This window comes from Uloborus diversus, chromosome 1 (genome assembly GCF_026930045.1).
Source record: "Uloborus diversus isolate 005 chromosome 1, Udiv.v.3.1, whole genome shotgun sequence".
Taxonomy (NCBI): domain Eukaryota; kingdom Metazoa; phylum Arthropoda; class Arachnida; order Araneae; family Uloboridae; genus Uloborus; species Uloborus diversus.
This window is the reverse complement of record NC_072731.1, coordinates 5,411,607-5,435,765: the sequence shown is the minus strand read 5'-3', so window position 1 is coordinate 5,435,765 and position 24,159 is coordinate 5,411,607. Positions and strand designations below refer to the sequence as shown.

The 24,159-nt window shown below is 36.8% G+C and overlaps 1 protein-coding gene across 1 annotated transcript in view; it reads right to left on the bottom strand.

Annotated features, from left to right (window-relative positions):
• Nucleotides 1-23,342, bottom strand: part of LOC129234401 (neuroligin-4, X-linked-like) — a 123,711-nt gene extending 100,369 nt beyond the window's left edge. The window contains exon 1 of the mRNA XM_054868396.1: nucleotides 23,162-23,342. Coding sequence (XP_054724371.1) covers nucleotides 23,162-23,327 — 166 coding nt within the window. The 5' untranslated portion in view covers nucleotides 23,328-23,342. The remainder of the gene's footprint in view (nucleotides 1-23,161) is intronic.
• Nucleotides 23,343-24,159: the final 817 nt, after the last annotated feature.

Here is a 24,159-nt window from a genome sequence, read left to right as displayed (position 1 = left end):
CTTTTACAATGATCTAAGTTTAAAAATAAAAACTAGCTTTGAATATTTATAATAAAAAATGAAACTTAAACTCTAAATGTGTGCCCGGAGTTTTACTTGAAATTTTCATGACTAATTTTGTTAAAAATTTTCAGTTTGTGTTGGTTAACGCAGAGAAGTTTCTTAGACTTTTCTAGAAACATATCGATGAATATTCAGTTTTGTAATTCGAAATTATATTTTTGGACATTAAAATGGCTATTGCTACTCGAAATAATTACTTCAGAGTCTCGATTTTAGTTTCATTAGTTAACCAAAAACAACTACTGTCTTAAAAAATCTCTACTTACTGCACGAAAGTACGGAATGTAAAAATCTAAGAATTTTTAATAACTAATAATCAGTTTTAAATTTGACATCATCTGCTCCATAAACTGATTTTTATGGAGTGAATTTAGCTAAATAATAGCCATGTTGCTGGTATATTTGCTCAAGTGCCAACAAATATAATTCTTCAACTGATTTCAGGCTTCTTCAATAATTCAAGTTTAATAATTTCCTCTTTTGATTTTTTGTTGCTGTATAACGTCTATTTATATGTCTGTGCAGCCTAGATACGTTCTCTAAAATTGTGTTTTTTATTTATAATTAAAATAGTCATTGATCTTGTATTTACTCTAATCGGGACCTAAAATATACCATTTCATTACTATTAAGAATGGGTGGTTTCCTGCAGTCAAAAGTACTACTTTTAGTTATTGAAATGAATAGAATGAGCAAAAAAATAAATAAATAAATAAAATAAAATGAAATAATAACATGGACACAGAAAATACTTTCATTTTCCCAACAATTTTCTTTTAATTAATTTTTTAAAATGTCTGATTTTTTAAACCAGGCGTGGTCTTTATGACGTCACAAATGATGGATGCACTTTGTCGCATCTTTCTACTACGTTTCCACGTTATGATAATCAAGCAGCGAATTAAAATTGAGCTCTACGCTTGCTATCAACCCTATCGTTACCAATACACGTGAGTAAAGATGCGAGTTAAATAATTTTCACTGTAAATGGCTACACTGAATGGCATTTCACCATTTGTGATGTCATCGACAGAAACCGTAAAAATGAAAGAGCTGATTTAAGTATTTTTTTTTTAAATATTAAACGCAAACAAATTTATCAAAAAATGGACAGATCCTATGTTTTTAAGCATGCTTTTTAAGAAAAAAATACTTTTAAAATTTTGGAAACGACCCCATTGTCTATGTCTAAGCTGATGTGGATTTATAGGACATGACGTCCTTTTTAATGGGAGCATTGTCCTTATTCAAATGGGATTTTCGGCGATGTTTTTACATTTCTATATAATATGTTTTCCTTTTATCTATCTCTCTCTTTTTTTAAGAAACAGAAAAGAGGTTATGTTTTCCAAGGAATGTTTTAGGGATAATTCTACTCGTTCTAATTAGATTTTTTAGGGACTGTTGTCTTTATTCTTACGAAAGGTTTAACCGTTGATTTTGTTTATGAATAAAAATTTTATGAATATTATAGAAATGACCCTAAATCTAATTATTGTTTTTAGGGATTGTTGGTATCACGTTCATGATGTTTTTTATTTTCAGACTAAAGTCGATATAGCAATGAGAATTTTTGGGAGTTCCACCTATTGGTAAATGCTGTTCTTTTCCGATGAAGATTAACATATTGTAACGGATTCGGTGCGACTTCCACTTTCTTGAAATGAAGACACAGTTCTTGATAAAAACACAGGAAATTTATTTACACTATGTACAGGAAAGATCTTCAACAACTGCTAAATTATTCATCAGCAATTAAGCAATTATCACACAACACCGTAAACTCAACGTTTACACACGTATTTACTTCCAAATACGAAAACAACACAGCGAAATGCCTCGCTATAAACAGAGCCAACACACTAACGAATTCTCAATCGAAACTAACTGTTTATCCATCGCTAACGGCTTTTATAAACATCGAAGAATTTTCCACAACATTCTTTCTGCTTCCAGAAATACGTAGACCGTTTTACAACTACACTTCCATTGATAAAATCAGTGAATGAAATAAGAAAAAAAAGAATAGGGGGTTGTATACTTTAGCCATATGTTAAGGGGTTGTATATTCATTACGGGAAACTATTTACAGGTTACGTTACTACAATAATTACTATTTACAGAATTTGTAACATTGCCCCCTTCCTAAGGACTGCACGTCCCGGGCAGTACAATCCCCAGAAAGGGTGCCAAACTTCTATCACAAGTTTACAAATATACACATTAATTAATAACTAACAGATACAGAAAACACAATAATAACAAGAAATATTACTAAACATTAAAAGCAAAAATTATCTACCACTTTTATGTTATCAACCATGGTTGTTTACGTAATACTCATGAACTATGGCCATAGTATGGGGCTAACCGATCATAATGTACAACCCTAGGTTTTGCATTAGGTGATTTTTGGATCCTCACTACGACGTCATTTAGTCGGTTAAGGACTTTGTAGGGTCCATCCCAATGCGACTGCAATTTGGGTGACAGACCTTTCCGTCGGATGGGATTCCATAACCAAACCTTGTCGCCTTCGTTGAATTCATGTCCAGTAGACCTTGTGTCGTATCGGGTCTTCATCTTCTCCGCCGCGATGTTGATTCGTTCTCGTGCGAAGTTATGAACGTCTTCCAACCGGGCCTGGAGATCCTGGATGTACTCCTCAGGCGATGAAGGCGCATCCGGAGGACGACCGAAGACGAGATCACAAGGTAGCCGAAGCTCTCGTCCGAAGAGCATCTGAGATGGGGCGTATCCGGTAGTCTCGTGGACAGCACTGCGGTAGGCCAGCAGGAACAAAGGCAGCTTCTTGTCCCAATCCTGTTGATTTCTGGAGACCATAAGTGAGAGATTATTCAGGATTGTGCGGTTAAATCTCTCCACCATGCCGTCCGATTGTGGGTGTAGTGGTGTTGTCCTAGTTTTCTCAATTCCGAGAATTTGACATAGGCCCTTAAAAACAGCAGAGATGAAATTCCTCCCTTGGTCGGAATGAATCTGCAAAGGTGTTCCATATCTCGAGATCCAATGTTGGACTAGAGTCTCTGCTACGGTGGTAGCTTCTTGATCTGGAATGGGATACGCTTCGGGCCATTTCGTGAAATAGTCGATGGAAACAAGAACGTATTTGTTCCCATCAGCAGTTCTTGGTAGAGGACCTAGGATGTCGATCCCAATTCGTTCGAAAGGAGCTCCAACGTTGTACAGATGTAGCTTCCCTCTGCTTCTCTTCTTCGGTCCTTTACGAGCAGCACAGGCGTCACAAGAATGGCACCACTTCTCCACATCATCCTTCGCCTTGCTCCAGAAGAAGCGCTCCCGAACTTTATTAAGGGTTTTCAAGACACCAAAATGTCCTCCAGTCGCACTACTATGTATTTCTTTCAGAACATCTGAAATCCTTGATCGGGGAAGTAGTAACTGCCACCTAGACGTTTTGCCGTCATCAGATTCCCATTTTCGGTACAGTACGCCGTTCCGTAAATGGAGTGAATTCCATAAAGCCCAGTATCTTTTTGTTGCAGGACTAAAGATGGAAACGTCCTGCCAGCTAGGTCGCCGACCGTCACTTTCCATGAACTCCAAAATTGGTTTTATGTCGGGGTCTTCAAGTTGATCTTTTCGAACTTGGTCGTCACTCCATGGATCAGGTTCTGATGATATCGGAGTCACTGTCACCTGATAGGCGGTAGGGCTAGTCGTTCCATACTGTTTCTAGATTCGGGAACAATAGTGGCAGTTCTCAGGACAGGGTCTTCTTGATAAAGCGTCAGCATTACCGTGAGATAACCCTTTTCGGTGTTTGATCTCCATGTCATATTCCTGGAGTCGCTGTATCCACCTGGCTATCTGGCCTTCCGGATTTTTGAAGTTCAAAAGCCAAGTTAATGAGGCATGATCTGTCCGAAGCAGAAATTTTCGGCCGTAGAGGTAATGATGGAAGTGTTCTACAGCTTTCACTATGGCCAGTAACTCCTTTCTGGTGACGCAGTAATTTCGCTCCGACTTTGATAAGCATTTGCTCCAGTAAGCGATGACATGTTCATTTCCGTCAATTTCTTGGGATAAAACAGCTCCGATGCCCTCGTTGCTCGCATCAGTGTCCAGGATAAAGGATTTTTCAGGCTGAGGATAGGCGAGGATAGGCGTTGATGTTAAAGCCTCCTTCAGTCGTAGAAATGCTTCTTCGCATTCTTTGGACCATTCAAACTTTTGCTTGCTCTCCGTCAGCTTATGCAAAGGTCGTGCAATGTTGGAAAAACCCTTTACAAACTTCCTGTAGTAGGTGCAGAGCCCCAGGAAACTTCGCAGCTGATGGATGTTTTCGGGACGACTCCAACTCTTGACAGCAGATACCTTCTCTGGATCGGTTTGTACACCCTCAGAAGAGATGATGTGACCAAGGTAGTTCACTTCGCGGCGGAACAAATTACATTTGGACGGGCTTAACTTCAGATTGGCTTCCTTAAGCTTTTGCAGCACCTTCCTAAGATTTGCCAGATGTTCTTCGAAGCTGCGTCCCACGATGATGATATCGTCTAAGTAGACCAGACAGGATTCGTAAGAAAGTCCTCTTAACACCGTCTCCATAAGACGCTCGAACGTAGCTGGTGCATTGCAGAGGCCGAAGGGCATCACTTTAAACTGCCATAAGCCTTGTCCAGTTGTAAACGCTGTCTTCTCTCGGTCATCAGGGTGTATCTCAACCTGCCAGTAGCCGCTCTTCAAGTCCAGGGTCGAAAACCACTTGTGTCCGGACAGAGTGTCCAAGGTGTCGTCTATCCGTGGAAGAGGGTAACTGTCTTTCTTGGTGATTTTATTCAGCCGTCGGTAATCGACACAAAATCTGGTGGAGCCATCTTTCTTTCGGACCAAGACGATGGGAGACGCCCAGGGACTGGATAACGGTTCGATTACATCATTCTCCTTCATCTCTTTCAGGAGGGTCTCAACCTCTTCCTTCTCGGCGAACGGTAGTCGTCTTGGATGCTGCTTAATAGGGAGGTGTTCTCCAGTGTAAATCCTATGCTGCGTTAAATTCGTACGGCCAACATCCTCCGATGTAGATGAAAACAGATGCTTGAAGTCATCCACCAATTGTTCCGCAGCAGTTCTTTGATCTTTCGATAATGGCGCACTCCCAATTAACTTCGATGTCAAGGACTCAGAAGACACAGTTTCGGGGGAATCGATTCTTCTAATGATGCAGTTTACTGGAGTACAAGTTGCTAACACTTCACCTTTCCGAATATTCCTTGGCCTTTCACTCACGTTGGCGACTCTTACAGGAATTACATCCTTAGAAAGGTCCACAAGCGTAGATGCTACCAGCACTCCTTTTAGGTTATTGTTTAGGTTGGGGTATTCAACGAGTCCAAATCGAAAACTATTGCTTTCTTCAATGGAGCCAGGTATTAATGATTCTGACCTTGAGGGAATCGATAAATCTGTTTGGGCTATTATTTGATGAGCGGATTTTACATCACTTTCTGCGGGGAAAACGGCTATGTCTTCTCTTATCGAGTGCAGCTCATTAGTCTTGAAGTCGAGGTTGAAGTCATATTTCTTTAAAAAGTCCAATCCGAGAATGAAGGGGTCTGTAATAGCAGCAACGAATGCCGTATGATAGTAAGTGGCATTTCCAAACACAATTTCTAAGTTCACTTTACCTTCAATCTCGATCTTGTCACCTGTCACAGTTTGGAGGGTAACGCAGGCCGGCGTCCATAGAATGTTGAGTCCAAATTGACGAGCCACATCTGTTCTAATGATTGTAACATTGGCTCCAGTGTCAATAATCAGTTCGCAGGGAAACCCGTTTACATATGCGTAAACAAACAGTCCATTACTGCCGCCACTCGTCGATGAAATCTGGAAAACTTTAAGATGGGGCTCATTCCAATTTGGCGACCTCCGCCCCGCGAGATTGCCATGGCTTAGTTTTCCTGGACCTGGGAGGGAGAGGTGCTCTTCCCTCTGGTTTCTTGGCGAGCTTCACAGTTTCTTCGTAAGTGACCCTCGCCACCACATTTCCAGCACTTAAGTGATTGTCCATTATGGTCCTTGGGAGCCGAATTCCTTTTGAGGATTCCTGCAATTTCTTTTATTTGCTTTTCCAGATCAGCAAAACGTGACGAAACCGGATCAGGCTCATCAGTTTTCACGCCGCGGATTGAATGGCGATCCTTGCGGGTTGCTTGCTGGGCGGCCTCCAACTTCATTGCATACACAACAGCAGAACTCAGGTCTTTGACATCCGCCATCCGTAGAGCTTTCTGGATTACCGGATCTCGAACCCCGTCGATGTAGTAGTTGAGTGCCAGGATGTCTCGAACATCCGCAGGACAGTCACAAAAAGCAAGATGAGACAATCTCTCGACGTCCGCCGCTAGCTCTTGCAGGGTTTCCCCTGTTTTCTGGAAACGGGATTTCAACTGGAGTCGGCTGAAATCTATCTGGCACTTCTCACCGAAGCGAAGCTCCAACGCAGATGTGAGGGCGGCGAAATCCAGGCGCTGGCCGTCCGGAAGGGTCTGGAGAATGTCCGCTGCGTCACCTCTCAGGGATGCTGCAAGATGACAGGCCTTGGTAGCAGAGTCCCATCCGTTCGCTTCCGCCACTATCATGAATTGAGTTTTGTAAACCTGCCACGAAGTTTTCCCATCAAATGTGGCAAGTTTAATGGACGGTCGAGCAACCGATGTGGGAGCGCCAAACTGTACAGAGTTGCTTTCCGCGGTCGCCAATCTCCTTTCCAGGTCTTTAAAGATGTCTTCTTTAAGTTGATGAAATTTTCTATCTTCTTCTTCCAGTTTATTTTCTACAGCATTGCATCGGCCTTCAACGGAACTTAATTTTTCTTCAAATTTCTCTTCGATTTTATTTTCCACTGCGATGAATCGGCCTTCAACTGCCTCAAACTTTCCTTCAATAGCATCAACTCGATGCTCTATCTCATTAAATTTATTTTCCATCACAGTCTTTACCGAAGTAAGATCGTTTTTAATTTCCTCTTGGTTAGAAACTAGGTCATTTTTCAGCACCGTTAAATCACTTTTCAGTTGGTTTTGATTAGCCGCCATATCATTTTTCACAGAGATGATTGCGTCAAGAAGTTGTTTTAATTGTTCATCCATTGCGCGAGTAATCACCATAAAAATAAAGTCCTAATTCAAAAAAAGTCTTTACGAAAAAATGTCCAAAGTCACACTTACTCCAAGAAAGTCCAGAAGAAGCCCCACGTTGGGCGCCAAATTGTAACGGATTCGGTGCGACTTCCACTTTCTTGAAATGAAGACACAGTTCTTGATAAAAACACAGGAAATTTATTTACACTATGTACAGGAAAGATCTTCAACAACTGCTAAATTATTCATCAGCAATTAAGCAATTATCACACAACACCGTAAACTCAACGTTTACACACGTATTTACTTCCAAATACGAAAACAACACAGCGAAATGCCTCGCTATAAACAGAGCCAACACACTAACGAATTCTCAATCGAAACTAACTGTTTATCCATCGCTAACGGCTTTTATAAACATCGAAGAATTTTCCACAACATTCTTTCTGCTTCCAGAAATACGTAGACCGTTTTACAACTACACTTCCATTGATAAAATCAGTGAATGAAATGAGAAAAAAAAGAATAGGGGGTTGTATACTTTAGCCATATGTTAAGGGGTTGTATATTCATTACGGGAAACTATTTACAGGTTACGTTACTACAATAATTACTATTTACAGAATTTGTAACAATATTATGTTCATTATTTCAGAACTGTTATCTTTATTTTAATGTCACATTATTGGTTATATTTCTCCTTTAAGGATTGAGGTGAAGCATATTTTGGTTTTGATTTTTGAAGTCTGCGCTGACTTTACTTCAGAACTTTATTTTAGAGAGTAATGTCCATATTCTAAGATACATTTTTAGGGACTAAAAGTCTATACGGCAACGATGTTTTTACAAAATGTCGTCATCATTGTGAAGGGAAATTTATCCTAAGTTTTTCCTCTTATATTCATGCCTGAGGGTTGAATATCTATCAACTGACATTGCTTTTATTTTTTAAACAGACCATGCGATGCCGGGCGACGCAGCTAGTGTTAAATGAAACACACTAAAATATTGAAACAAAAAATGTTGTTTTGAATTATATAAAGACAACAATAAAATCATGTATTTACAAAAAAGAAGTGTAATAGCTCCTTGTAATTCCCCCCCCCCCCCCCCCCAAGATCGTGTTTGAAAATGGATTCTATTTGCGTCATACTTATATGTTTCTAATAATATGTAAAACTTTTCTCTTTTAGTAAAGATCGTAATTTATATATGCATAGTGACAGAGAAGTTATTATTTAAGGTGAATATATCTGTGAATAGGGCGGAAAATTTGCTACTGGGGTAAATTAAATAACAGGAAAACGGGTCTGAAAGTTCGGAAAAATGGGGAATATTACTGTTTCTTTGGGATATCTTTTAAACTTTGATTGAATGCTTTTAAGAGCTATAAGTAAGAACAGTTGTAATTGGCGTAGACTTAAAAATTAAAGAAAAACAAACAATAATAATGTCTCCCAATACCACAACGAACCTGATAATTCGAAATAATGTAGAATTTTACAATTTGTTTTTGCATTTTTTTTAGCCTTTCTTCAATTTTTTACTTCTTTTTACAAAAAAGGAAGTATTGTATTCGCGAAAAAAAATTTCCCCAAAAATTGACCTTAATTTCCATTTTGCTCACCCCCAGATGAATGTTGAGTTTTTTTTTTCAACCCGAACACACGTGAATATGTGCTTAGGAACGTACAGACACCGGAAATATCTATTTTAACGATAACCGAGTTAATTACAACGAGTTTTCTCGTGAAGTCTGTATGTACGTATGTATGTGCGTATGTGCGTATTTGTGTATGTGTGTATGTATGTCGCATAACTCAAGAACGGAATGTAATAGAAAGTTGAAATTTGGTACGTAGACTCCTAGTGGAGTCTAGTTGTGCACCTTCGTTTTTGGTTGCATTCATATGCTCCAAAGGAGGTCTTTTGCTTCTTTTTGGGGGGGAATTGAAATCATTGGTAATTTCGATGTAAACTCACGTGGTGTTATAATTTGGCGGACACTTGGCGATACATCGCCAGTCTTTTGGTTTGCCAAGTTTTGTCACCAACTTGGCGATAAATTTGGTGATTTTTTTTTTTGTCTGGTTTCAATTTGGCCATTGTTGGTGATATTTAGAGAGTAAACTATTGAATCATATTAAACTTGCTAATAATGAGAAAATGATATAAATTGGAGTAAAGGAAGTCATATGATGCACACATTAGCTCGTTTTTAATGCTATGACACAAAAAAGGTACAATGGGTACTGTTATATAAAAAACTTAATTTCATTGTCTACAGATACTTCTAGACTTACCCAATCCATACATATTAACAGAATTTCACTTAAATTTTCCGCCACATATTTGTTAACTTCGCAATGTTGTTAGTATAACAGTACCTCTTCACATTCCCTGACAATGCATTAAGCAATTGGGCCTGCACTTAAAAAAATGATTCATAAATTAATTATGTTTATTTGTTTTTTAAGTCTTCACCAATCATAACTTTTTCATGCCATAGTGCGTAGAAAATAAAAATGTTGTTTTCTTCCGCTACACCCTAATGTAGTCCTATACCTTATCAAAGATACATTTATTACAAGGCACCATTGTCTAAAAATATAAGAAATGGAAAAATAGTTTCACGTCGTAAAAAATATCTTTCCATTTTTATATTGCAATCCATATCAAAATTGTTATATTACGTTCAGGTTTCCGGCGTAATTTTTAGTTCTAGCGAAGCATAAAATCGCGAGTGGTGAACAATCAAAATAGAAACGAGCCATAAAATAAGAAACCACTCCAGCGATGTTTATTAAATATTTTACTTCAAGAACAAGTGAATAGAAAGCAACAAGAGCGAAAAAAAAAACCCCAAGATAAACCGCTTCATTTTTTATGAACTTTGAAGAGTATTCTTTCACTTCGAAAAAAAATGGTTACGTGTAAAAGAAGAGCGGTTGTTATTTATGCAGCAAAATGAGAAGTTTAATGGCAATAAAGTTGTCCGAAATTTAGCTTTTACGGGATTGTAACGAATTTTCACAAAGAAGGAAAAAACTTCTCGAACTCAAAATGACCCATGGTAGCCACCGAAGTTACTCGGAAAACAGCGTGCATTTGACTTTTCTTCCAGAAAATCATGAAAAATAAAAGAAGTCTTTTAAACTTTTCTTGGCATGAGTATCATAGTGGTTTTAAAGAATTTCTGCAGTTTAGAGTTTCTTCAGTTAATTTTTAAAATATACCCGCAAAGAAAATGTTCATCTGACTTATTTAATAAGAAAAAAATAATAAAAGGAAATAGAAGGGGAGAGAAAAGGGAATTTAGAAATATAATGTTTGTTGCTTTCTTTTGTAATACATAGTACTGTCCGACCACGGATTGTATGAAATTTTCAAACGTCCAGATAAGACGAATCTATCTGAATGAGGGGGGAAAGTAAAAAATTGATGCCGGTATTCCGCTCATTTGAATGAGACTCTGCATCTGCAAAAGCTGGCATCGCTAAAAAAAAAAAAAAAAAAAAAAGATTCGTCCATTTCCGGCTGTAAAACGGATGTTTGTCTTCCCATACAATCCGTGGTCAGACAGCAATTCTTTTGAATTTTTGCCGACAAATCTACCAAATGCGCATGCGCATTTGGTAGAAAAATTGTTTGAGTTAATTGTTTCTACACAGAAACTGTTTTTAAACTTAATAAAGGGATATTCTGACGCTACATATCGTCGCCTCAGAACAACAGTAGGATATCTTTGTGTTATTTCTGGAATTAGATATCTTAGTGTAGCCCTGAGGTGACGATATGCAAACTATAATCCTTAAAGTGGAGGAAGAAATCCGAGCTACCACTAAATAGATTGCAACACTAACTTTATGGTCGGTCAACAGCAAATGATGGAGTTTTAGAATTCATTGAAAGTAGAAGAAGTCGCAAGAGAATTTTCATAATCAATGAATGAACTTTTTAGTTAAGAACTCATTCCTTTGTCATAATGAGTAAACACGATGAAGGACAAAATGCTGAAAATTATACCAACATTTTTTAATAAGAGTATTTTAGTGTTAGGCTATATTTTTGCGCAAAAAATAGTTTAACAATTCAATGCTCAGAGTTCGATCTCATATAATGAAAAACTGAGCGTATGTACCTATGTATCTATGTATGTGTCTGTGTTCAAGTTACTTCTCACGAACGCCAGTGCACTGACCATCGAACCAGGTATCGATAGATTCGTAATTTTCTGGTCTTATGTTTTGTTATTTAACATAATCCTACGATATTAATTAGTGGAGAGATCAATTAAAAAATATTAATTATGATACTTGGATTTCGATATAAAATCCCTAATTTTGGAAGGCTTTCCCTCCATTAAAATTTTTATTCAGTTCTTCAACTCAACTTTCCATAACAATGCTTTTATTGAAATTTGTAGCCTGAAGAAAATCATTGATTAGAAAGATCTGTTGCAATTTTTTCTCACTATGAACAAATAAAATTATGGCTTTTGTTCTGAGGCTTTTCCTGTAATCGGGGGATTTAAAATGTTTTCTTTTCGGTTATTTTTCTGCAATCTGCCACTGTTTTTTCGTTTTTTTTTTTGTTTAAGCCTTATTGTTGAACACGTGTCACTTGACATTACTTTTATTAACATGTAAGCTAACTTAAAACAAAACGATTTCCTTCATTAAATCTAACATTTTTTTTCTTTTTTTCTGCAATAATGTATTTTTAAGCGTACTTCATACTTATGGAAGAAAACATAAATTAATAAAAATATTTTCGGTATTTCTGGCGAAATGTACTTTATTTTCCTAGGTTAAGGATTCTTGGAAATCCGCAACAAATGTATGGATTCATTAATGTAAATTCGATCCCAAAACCATGCTACTAACGAAGTTTACCATTAGAAAATGTATGCATAGAATCAACAGGTTAAAATGAAGCAGTAATGTATTTAAGTACGAAACTCAATTATGGTTTTCTGCTATACATCTGGAAGTAAATGCATGCAGTGCATTTAGGTAATGTACTAAATTTTTACCTGTTTGAATTTGAATTTGAAGTTACGTATTTAATATTGAATCCAACTGATTCCGTCAACAAACCATTCTGGTAGACAACGAATAACGAATAAACACCTTTGTGCTGAAGATTCAAAAAATCAGTAATCCAACGTCATTAAGCACAAAATTTGCAAAAAAAAAAATTGCAGACACGTGTTTCGGTGTTACAAGGAACACCTTTTTCAATGCAAAGATTCCGATTCACAACTGACTACAACTGTATTTATGTCGAGGACTGCATACTAAGTGCCTTGCCTCCATTATTTTTTATACCGATAGATGGCAGCACCATCACCGGATCGAACAGTTAATGAGAATTTAGAACTAGTCCAGGAGCTTATAGCTACCTGATGCTAGCACCCCCAGAGGTATCGTTTCACTTGGAGGACATTGAGGCCACGAGCATATTTAACGTCACCCAGTCCACTTTAATGACGACGGTGAATCTTCGACCATCGAGGTTCGAACTCAGGACCCTCCGGCCCCGAATCCGACACTCTACCGATCGGGCTACCACGGCCATTCTGGTAGAAGTACCTTAACATTTAGAGTGCATTCGGAAACCAGGATCGGTCGCCGCGGTGCCACCGAAGCGTTCGGAAACGCTTGCGGTGGAACCGGTGACGTCACCTAACCTCGTTCGGAAACGTTGCGGTTGCTTTCTTGCGGCCGAAGTGGTAGCAACTTGTCGCACCGCCGTCTGAACGCGGTTAGCGAGATCACAACCGTCACAATGTGTTGCTCAATCAGGTCGTGTTTCATAATTTGATCGTAACGCATGTGACTTTCCCATCTCGAAAGTCACGCTTTGAATGGAGCGTCGTTTGCAGATGAACTAAAGCTACCGCGGTGTAACCACGAACGTTCGGAAACACAGCTGTCCCACCAGGCTCCTGAGAAAAATTTCAGATACGTCATAACCACAAGCATCCACGTGGTGTAACCAGTGGATTATTTCCGAACGCTGCCTTACTAGAAGTATTTTTCACATTTGCAGGTGTAACAATAATGCTCAATTGCTGCTTCTGCACAGAGGCGTAGCTAGACCCGACTTTCGGGGGGGGGGGGGTTACTTCGTGTATATATATATATATATATATATATATATATATATATATAAAATAATAATAAAAGTGAAAAATATTGAAAAGACCACACCAAGAGCCCATAGATGCGCATCGCAGCAAAACTAAAAAGCCAAGACTTCTTGAATTATAACCCGAAAAAAATGAAATTGCTTTTCATATCGTTATATTTATATGTTGCTTTTTATGTATTTACATTTGTGCTAATTCTAAAGCAGTTAATAAAATTTGAATTAAAAAGAAATAGGGAAGAAATATAGACGGTAGAACGTGATTCGCTCAAAGCTGCGTACCATCTATTCTCCTTTCAAGTTTTTATTTTTAATTTTATTAGCTGCTTTAGAATTTACATAAATATCTATTTGAGAGAGCAACAGCAATTTTCGGGTGTTATAAACAGAAGTCTTTTTTATTTTCTATTTCTTAATGCGAAGCAAGCTAACAGAAATAATCTAGATTCATTTCATCATTTCGTTTTTAAACATTTTATTCATGTAATGCTATGCAGTTTTTCTTTTGAATTAAAATAAAATTACCTTTAGAAAGGTCCGATGGGACTAATGCTGCTTTGCAGACTGTAAATCGTTTTCTTCAGACGACGTTAACTTTCTCTTTTTAGAGCAATCCTTTTCGTCATTTTCATTTTTACTTCCTTTTACAAAAAAGGAAGTATTGTATTCGCGAAAAAATTTTCACTCAAAAATCGCCCTTAATTTCCATTTTGCTCACCCCCAAATGAATGTTGAGTTTTTTTTTCGATTCGACCACATGCGGAAAAGTGCCTAAGAATGTATAGACACGCGAAATATCCATTTTGACCATCACCGAGGTAATTACAACGACTTTTCTCGTGACGTCTGTATGTATGTGCGTATGTGTGTATGTGCGTATGTGCGTATGTGCGTATGTGCGTATGTGCGTATGTATCTCGCATAACTCAAAAATGGTATGTCCTAGAAAGTTGAAATTTGGTACATAGACTCGTAGTGGGGTCTAGTTGTGCACCTCCTATTTTGGTTGCATTCGGGTGTTTCTAAAGGGGTCTTTTGCACCTTTTTGGGGGGAAATCATTGTTAATTTCGATGCAAACTCAAGTGGTGTTATAATTTGGCGGTCACTTGGCGATATATCGCCAGTCTTTTGGTTGCCAAGTTTTGTCGCCAACTTGGCGAAAAATTTGGCGATTTTTTTTTTTTTTTTTTTTTAAATCTGCTTTCAATGTGGCCATTGCTAGTGATATTTAAAGAGTTAGAGAGAGAATCCCATTAAAATTGCAATAATAGGGAAATAGCATTAAATTGGTGTAAAAGGAAGTCATGTGATGCACACATCAGCTCGTTTTCTTTGGGTTTAAAAAAGCTTGTTGTCGGTTTTGCTCACTTCATTATGCAGCAACTTTCACTTAGAATGTACTATTCTAAACAGACTGTACGTTTCCAAAAGAATATGCAGTTAATACTGGCTGAAAAATCAATGTGATTGCAATGGATACTCTGGTTAGCAAAGGTAGTTTTGACTATGACCTATGACACACACGAAACCAGGCCAACAAAAACCTCTATCGTCTCGAATTCCGGTTATGCTATCATTTTCACATTCGAAGCCCAGTGATCTTTAAAGCAGCATACAAAAACATTTTCTTCAATTCAGAAACAGAGGATTTGTCTTCAAGAGCTGAGGAGGCAGTGGAAAAAACTGAGAAATGCGTTCTACGAATAGGCTTTCTAGGAAGATTAAGAAATTAACAGTCGTTTCGCGCACTTTCTTGGAAGAAGAGTAAAGGGGTGAAATTCAGAGGTTTGACATGTAAGATGAACTTTTCAAGTTCATGGTTAAACGTCATTCAAGTTAAAAGCCATTTCTCTGTTATCTGGATTAGTACTGTTCTTTGGTTGCTCTCTTTCTTAAAATAGTGATTCCTAAGAAAAACGAAATGATAGCAGTAAAAAGAAAGTATAAGATTTTTTCAAGTGATGAAAAAAGGAAAATCGTAGAATATTGGCCAAGTTAGATTTGCAACAATTGCTAACCTCAAGAGGATAAATAATGAATCCAAAAAAAAAAGAAAGAAAAAACACAGGGACCAAAATCCAATAAAAGACTTTTTCTTGAAAAATATATGCTTAAAGTTTCTTTTACTGTCAAACTGATTCCTTAAACTCGCGATAAAGCACTTAATAATGTAATAAAGGAATAAATACCTAACAAAACTAATACAGAGGAATTGTAATCAAGAGCCCATATTGTCTTTAGTCTCGATTTCAAATTTTCACCATCATATTCCAAATTTCTATCAAGTTTCTTAAAGCCCCCGTATCTCCAAACCTCTTTATCTCGATTTTTTTTTCTTTCGTGTGAAATTCGAACTATACAGATTCGACTGTATGCAATATTCCCACAGCGTCGCTCATAAAATTAAACAAATTTAACAATTTGCAGAATCTATGACAAAGAAAGGCTACATATACGTGGATGTAACAAATCATTCTCATTTCTAAAGCGAAGGGTCAAATTTCACTCAATTATCAAAAAATTGTCGCAGCAGAGGGAGGCAGGCGTCTTTATACTTGAGGGTCACTCATGGAGCAGATTTTCAATGGCATTGGGGGGGGGGGGAACGAAGTGAATTTTTTATATTTGTTACTCAGAAAAAAGTCATTTTGATTTTTTACTTTTTTTTTTGCTTCTCTTTTCTTTTTCTCTTTTTTTGAGACAAACATTTCGGGGGGGGGGGTGTCCCCAACCCCCCCCCCTTAGCTACGCCCCTGCTTCTGCATAAACAAATAAACGTTTAGCGCTCAGAGAACGTTTCTTCCCTTTTTGTGGCAGCAAATTGTATCTACTTTTAAAAGGAACTTTCTTAGTGGATTGATATTTTTAATAAATGTAAACATGACATGCAAATAAGGATTGAACGCACGCAAGCAAATACTTCTTGTTAAAAAGTTAGTTACTTATTTACTTGTAATGTTTGAAACGAAATTTTCTCGATTTTCATACCAGCAGAGGGTTTCATGCGACACAATATTCGTTCAAAGTACACGGAGTTTAAAATTTTGATCTCATGTTTTACCAAATAATAAAACATGGTATGCATTATGGAATCTAACCTCAAGAAAGTTTTTAAAAAATCGACTAATAGTACTAGCAGGAGAAATTTTGGGGATTTTTTATCGAAGTATCTAAAACAAATTCTTAAAAATTTAATTCTTAAAGGAACTCGCTAAGTAATACCAAGTTTTCTTCGTGATGATTTATTACGAAAAAAAAAATCATAAATGTAAAAATTTACGTCACGTAGAACATTGAAATTTTTTTTTATATTTAAATATAAAATATTTTCAAAAGGTTGGAGTTTTTTTATTTTTCTCTATATATTTATGCTTAAATACATATGCACACAAAATTTTTTAAGTCTTTAGTGTGAAAACTAAAAAAAAAAGGAATTTGATATCCATTGTCCCCTTAAAAGCCATTCCTGTAGCAGAAAAACAACAAATAATTTCCTCACATGTTTAAGAAAGTTTGTTTCAACGGTGTTTTATGTCATGCTGCAAAAAGAAGGTATTTGCTCAAAGTATACTAAGCTTTTTTCATACGTAAATAATTTTATTTTTACGCATTCCATTAGGGAGAAAAAAATCTGTTAAAAAAGTCACGTCTTTGAAAAAAAAAAAAAAAACAATAATAACTATTTTAGAGCGTAGCATTTTTTTTTTTACAAACTTCTCGTTTGAAACTTTAAAGTATTTTTAAACGAAGATTAAACTTAGTTATTCTGTTAACGTTGAAGATAAAAACTAAACACAAAACTGCTAATACAACTAATAAAATATTTCTTTAAAAGATCTTTATTCTTGTTATATTTTCAAAGGAAGCTTCATGTATACAAATTTCTTTTAGCTACGAAAAAATATTTTTTACTTATACCTGTAAAGACGATATTGAAAATACTTTAAAAGTATCTATTTAAAAAGATGGTTATTTGTATACTTGGAAACGACAAATCCGAAACTATGTGAAATTAGTTTCAAAATTAAAAGTGTGTACAGTGGATATTGAAAGATTCGTCTTCATAACGCGTAAATAAGTACATTTCAAGCCAGACTAGAGGTGTTTACTTGTTTACTTCTTTGGTATTAAATACTAGCCCTTTCTTTTTCTTTTTTTAAACAAAGGTGGTGACAAAAGACGCATTCTTTTCTTTTAGTTCATATTCATTGATTTCTTTATCCAAGAAATCTTTGAAATATGTATCTAAAACTCATCTAAAGTAAATCAATTAACTTATAAAAATTGCATTTTAAAATGAGTAAATAAGTGCCTTTCGAGTCAAGCAAGGTAGATTAACGGCACCAGTAACAGGCAAGGGTTCAGTAACAGGCAGTCTTAAGTCTAGATTTAAATAATAAGAATTTTAGGCGGGGAAAATTGATGTTGCTGTCACCCATAAATACGGCGCAACCATCTAGTGTTATCAGCTGGGATTTTATGAGCCAGTTGGTATTTACAAATCAGTGGTGGAAGTTATGAACAGCCACCACGAGGTCTGCCGGTGTTTCATGTTCATTTGAATTTAATAAGACTTTAGATCTAAAAATAAAGAAATTTTGCCCATTTTGAAGAGAATAGGGGAATTTAGTCCATTACTCATCTTTTCCTCATCCTATCTGTTACTGGCTGTCATCAGAATTTTCGGTCTGTTACTGGGGGTCGGTCAAATGAAATGTAGTTGCATGAGATAAAAACAGTTTTAAAAGTCTAAATACATTTAAAGGCTCAAAAACATGTGTATACCTGAGAGCGATGTCTTAATCTTGTATGTTACTGGTGCCTACCCTAATTTAATATTTTTATTTTCAAACCAGTAAGATATTCTTATTTTCTGTCTGAAATTAATGACACAGAGTATATTTTATTTTCGTATAGCCTTGTCTAGTAGTCAGAGATGTCTGCCTGCGACAGGAAGGCTCGGGCATTTACGTACTTTCTCTCTCCTGTCCTTGTCCTTCCTTTGTGTGAATGTGTTGTTATGCTGTGAATGGTTGCCTACCCTATTAACGGGTCCTTATGGCATGTGTGTACCGTAGAAGCTGGACTTCACACCAAATAACGGTACAATTGGAAAAGTGAAGCAGCGCACCCCATAGGGAAGTTGCAACCTATCAAATGGTCATATTTTGGCTAATGGATATTGTTAATTGACCCTCTAAACTAAAAAATTCACCATCGCCGAATTTTAAAACACCGTGGTTGATTTTTAATGAATATTTAAAAATCCACGCGCAAAAGTGCGCGCTTCTGAAACGTCACGAGCCTACGTCACAGGGCGCGAATGGGTCGCCTTCCGCCGAAGATCCCTTGTTTTCGAGGAAAATTTTGAGCGCACAGATATTTTTATTTTTTAGATATTCAATAATCATTTTGAACACACTATGGAGGCCGGATTCGTTAAAGCACAATCTAAATAATCGTGCTCAAGTAACACCAATGAGATATTCGAATATTTTCGAGAGGATGAGAGGTTTAATGTTCCAGAAACGCGAGGAGTTAAATGCGAGGAGAAATCCTTTTACGTTTCGTCTTCGAAGTCGAATGCGTGACCTTCGCTTCTTCCCTATCGGAAGAGGGGATCACGTCACTTCCTGTGCCATTTGACGTCACAAGAGCTTGAACTTTAAAAATTAATTTAAAAAAACTACTTTTCGTATCGCAAAAATTTTTTCACCTATGATGTTTATACATGTTACTCTATCACATAAAAATAAAATTGAAAAATCGAAAACTTCCCTATTGCCAGCCTAGCAGGCACACGACAACAACAACAACAAGAGAATCGCTCCTTATTGACATAAATGTTTAAGACATTTTCAGTCAGAATGACGTAAACGTGAAATACCATTTTAATGTAGTTGTAACCGATGAAAACAATGCAAATGATGGACCTCATGCATCTTCATTAGCCAAAAAAAGAAGTTTGAAAGAAAAATGGACTGATTAACGGCATGCAATTTAGTTGAAGAAATTAAGTACAAAGCTGATTAGGGCAGTTTAATAAAATGAGTAACCACCTCTGGTAGCCACGTATACATGAAACGGTTTCTCATATTTTCTAAGAGACTCTGGTTGAGATCCAAGCGTTATAGGGAGTGCTGTTGAGTTCTGGATTCGTGTGTTGTCAGGGAGGATTTCTATCATATGTTAGCATCTTGCGAAACATATCACTAAGCTTTTAATACGAGCGATGTTTTTAAAGTAATTACCGTTTTGAAATAAAAAAGAGGATGAAACAAAGAATTTTATTTCACAAAAATCTACCAACCTTACGCTATTTTTCGATATTTCTCTCGTGATTTTCCAAGCATATATCATAGCGTGGCACAAGTTTTTGTGTACCTATTCAAGAAAGTTGCCGCCTGTGTTGTCAACCCTGTGGACTCTTACAGGGTGTTGTGACGTTTTTGAACATTTTCCGGACAGACCCAACCTTGTTTGCACCAATTTTCTTCTTTTTTTTCATCTAATGTATTTCCTTGGCGGTCGATAGCACGACATTCATGATGAGCTCAGAGACCATGTTACCCAATGGTTGACTACACAAGCGGCTTTCTACGAATAAGTTTAGAAAAACATGTACCACGCTATGAAAAATGCTTGGAAAATTATGGGAGCAACGTCAAAAAAATAAATAAATAAATAAATAAATAAATAAATAAATAAGTGTAAAGGTTGGTAGATTTTTGTGAAATAAATTTGTTGACTCGATCTGTACTTGTTCTTTTTACTTCCTTTTACAAAAAAGGATGTATTGTATTCGCAAAAAAAAAAAAAAAAAAAAATCCATTTTACTCACCCCTGAATGAATATTGATTTTTTTTTCGACTCGACCACTCGTGGATAAGTGCCTAAGAACATATAGACACGCGAAATATCCATAACGACAATTCCCGAGTTAATCACAACAATATTTCTCTTGACGTCTGTATGTACGTATGTATGTATGTGCGTATATGCGGATGTGCGTATGTGCGGATGTGCGTAAGGGCAGATGTGCGTGTGTACGTCGCATAACTCAAGAACGGTAAGTCCTAGAAAGTTGAAATTTGTTATGTAGACTCCTAGTAGTGTCTAGTTGTGCACCTCCCCTTTTGGCTGCATTCGGGTGTTTCTAAAGGTGTCTCTTTTGAGGGGAAATCATTGTTACTTTCGATGTAAACTCAAGTGGCGCTATAATTTGGCGAAGACTTGGCGATACATCGCCAGTCTTTTGGTCGCCAAGCTTCCGAAAAATCTGGTAACTTTTTTTTAAAAATCTAATTCAATTTGTTGGTGATATTTAGGGAGTAAAACTATTAAATCACATTAAAATTGCCAGTAATGGGGAAATGACATTAAATTGGAGTAAAAGGAAGTCATGTGATGCACACATCAGCTCGTTTTATTTTAAAACGGCACTTAATTTTAAATATCTCTTGTGAAAGTAATTTTACTTATACGATAATATGATACGAGGATTATGCGAGAAATGATTACATTCTTTAACGCTCAAATTCAGAGGCGAGGAAAAAAGAAACTCTATTTAAAACAAAACATAAAATCGCTTTATAGCCACTTAAAGTTATGTAGCAATTGCAGTATTCCAATTTTTCAGAACGGTGTCTGTAGAGAAATGACATAAAGGACACATAAAAATATTACTTTTTCTAAATAAAGAAAGTATTTTAAAAACTATTTGAGTTCAGCTTAAAAACGAGCAAACACTGAATTTTTCAAGGCATTTTTTTCGATTTAGTTTAAAGATAAATTTCATCTGATAAAGAACTTCTTCGTGCCGAAACAATGTTTTGTTAAGAATTATACACCGTAAAGTGTATGCTTTTGATCTGTGCTTGTTCATTGTCCAGAAACAATAAGAATAAATAACTAACATCATGAAAATATTTCGAAAAATTTGATTTTTGTAAGTTAGTACCCTCAAAAGCAGACAGAAAAATTCATCTCTTAAATCACAATACAAATACTGCTTAATTTTGCAGCTTTAAATATTACTACGTTCACACATTCTGCACACTAAATGTTTGTAAATAACCGTACCTTTTATAAATTGCGCAGATGTTGAGATATAATATTAACTACAATCAGTCTACGTTTTGATAATAAATTGAGGGATCAATCTTTTTCAAGTACCGCAGCCTCCCTATAGTATTCTTTTAAGCGCTTCACTGTCAAGAAATTTAAAGAAAAAGCATGAATTTAAAACATCAACTGAAAGCTTTTTAACAAATCGATATAAATGCAATTCCTTTTAGTATTGTGATGTCTACGCAGATCCCAATAACAGCATTACGACGCTGCAAGATTAGGTTCGCCCCCAAGTATAAACAACTTACCAATAGCTGATCCATATATGGTCCAAGATACAATCTTTACTAATAATAAAGCTCAAAGTCTGGATCTCTGTCTGGATGTCACGATGTCTGTGAAGCACAAAGCGCCTAGACCGTTCGGACGATTTTCATAAAATTTGGCACACATTTAGTTTATAGCATGGGGGTGTGCATCTCGAAGCGATTTTCGGAAATTCGATTTTGTTCTTTCTCTATTCCAATTTTAAGAACATTTTACCGAGCAAATTATCACAACGTGGAAGAGAAAATTACGAAATTATCATAACGTGGAACCGTAACATTGGCGAGCAAATAAGCATAGCAAATTGGCGAGAAATTCAACGGTCATTATTTGTAAATATACAGGCGAACCAAATGACCTCTTAATTTTCTACTACGAGCAAAGCCGTGCGGGCACCGCTGGTGTTAAAAACAAGCATTAATAACATTTCTCGCTTTAATAACAAAGGTGAGGAATCAAGTATCATAGCCAACCATATAGCACTCCTTTAAGCACTTTACAATTATGCAATAAAAAAACATGAATCCAAAAACTGAACTGAAAGCACTTTAACCCAGCTGCAGTCGCTTTTCTTTACATTCCGTTAGTGCTCGCGTTTCGGGCTTTTCAACAACCTAGCGATCTATAAGACGAAAAATAATAACTTTGAATAATTTCTTTTAAGGTTTCCTTCAGCTAATAGAATAGATACAATTTACGATACAAAAATATGTAATGAAGAAAAAATTTGCAGCGTAATCTCAAAAAAAATTACTGTCGGGGACTTGACTAGGTTGTCGCGCTATTAGTCTAAATCAGGGGCTGTCCAATTGCTGAGAGCCAACGGGCCAGAACTCCAGTCACTAATCACTTGGCGGGCCGCAGTTTTCTTACCTCTTATACAATAACAATAAATAGTAATGAATCATTAATTATAAAACAATGAAACAGAAGGATTGTAAAACAATTAGCTTACATTTTGATGGGAAAACTGAGGCCAATCCGCCTTCTTTACAAACTGAGGAATGTCAACATCGATGCGGGCCGCAAAATATGTGTTCGCGGGCCGCATGCGGCCTTCGGACCTCTAGTTGGACAGCACTGGTCTAAATGACTGACATACATTTCCGAAAGCTGTGCAACCTTGAAACACCGAAAGAAATTTTCCGAATTCTGTGTGAGGGTTGGGGGTTTGGGAGGTCAGCTTCATAGATGGGCCACATTATCAATGTAAGGGATGGTGGGATAGAGCAAAAAAAAAACGGGCGGTGAAAAGACCAATGCGCGACTACTTAAGTGTTAACAAATTGAGATAACAGCAGTTTTCAACAGTAGTTAGGGCAAACCTAACCTGGCAGCATTGTGATGTGTGCGCAGATCCTAACCTCAACATTATGACGCTGCCAGGTTAAGTTCACCCCAGCTATAAACAACTTACCGACAGCTGGTGCGTAGATGTTAAGATACAAGCAATCCTCGCTCTGGTGATTAAGGTGAGGAATCAATCTTTTCAAGTACCGCAGCCTACCATGTGGCATTCTTTTAAGCGCTTCACCATCGTCTGAGATGTCTGGATGCTTTTGAGGGCACACTGGACCCCACATATCAGCGATTCGAATACCTCTCCAGTGGGGAGAGGTTACAGGTGGCATGAATCTCAGTCTTCCGGTGGGTGCTCCTGCGTATGGAATACCCAAGAATACTTCCACAGGTTGTAGTTCCCGGTTCGACAGTGTGCTTATGAAGCCTCTTAAGGTGCCGTAGCGGGTATGCACAACCCTTGTGCTGAGGTGTCGAGACTCGAGATCCGGTTCGTAGATTGAACCAGAAACTTTGATCGCAGAAGATAAAAGCCATAGCATAATCGCACACTTTTCATGTTTTTGTGCGATCGATGAATTGGAGGAAATCATAGTTTATTTTGTTTTGAAACCGAAGTTTCTGGATCCTGATTAAAATGAATTTTAAGTCGACAATACAAAAGGAAATTAGACGAAAGATATTTTGACTCAATCAATAAGCGTAAATTAAGCACTATTTTGTTTCTTATGCATTATATTTCGAACTTCGCAGTCAATGCAAGTGTGTCATATCATAATATGCAACCATTAAACTGAGCCATTTTATTCAAAGCGTATGATATTACTCCACCAAGTTTTATAACTTTCTTAAGTGTTACTTTTAATTCTAAGACGTAATAATTTTCCATACTTTTCAATCACTTTCTTCTTCAATTTTCTTGTTTAATTTTTTTTTTACCAAGCGATGTTGCGAGTCGTATTATACATATCAAAACTCGTTCATTTACAAAGTGAAAGATGAAACGTTTACAAGAGTTTTCACTAGTTAATTAAAATCATTGGAGTATGAAGGATAGGTGGCAGATATGAACTTCATTGTCGTCACTTCATAAGATACACGTTTTTCAAACTCTCA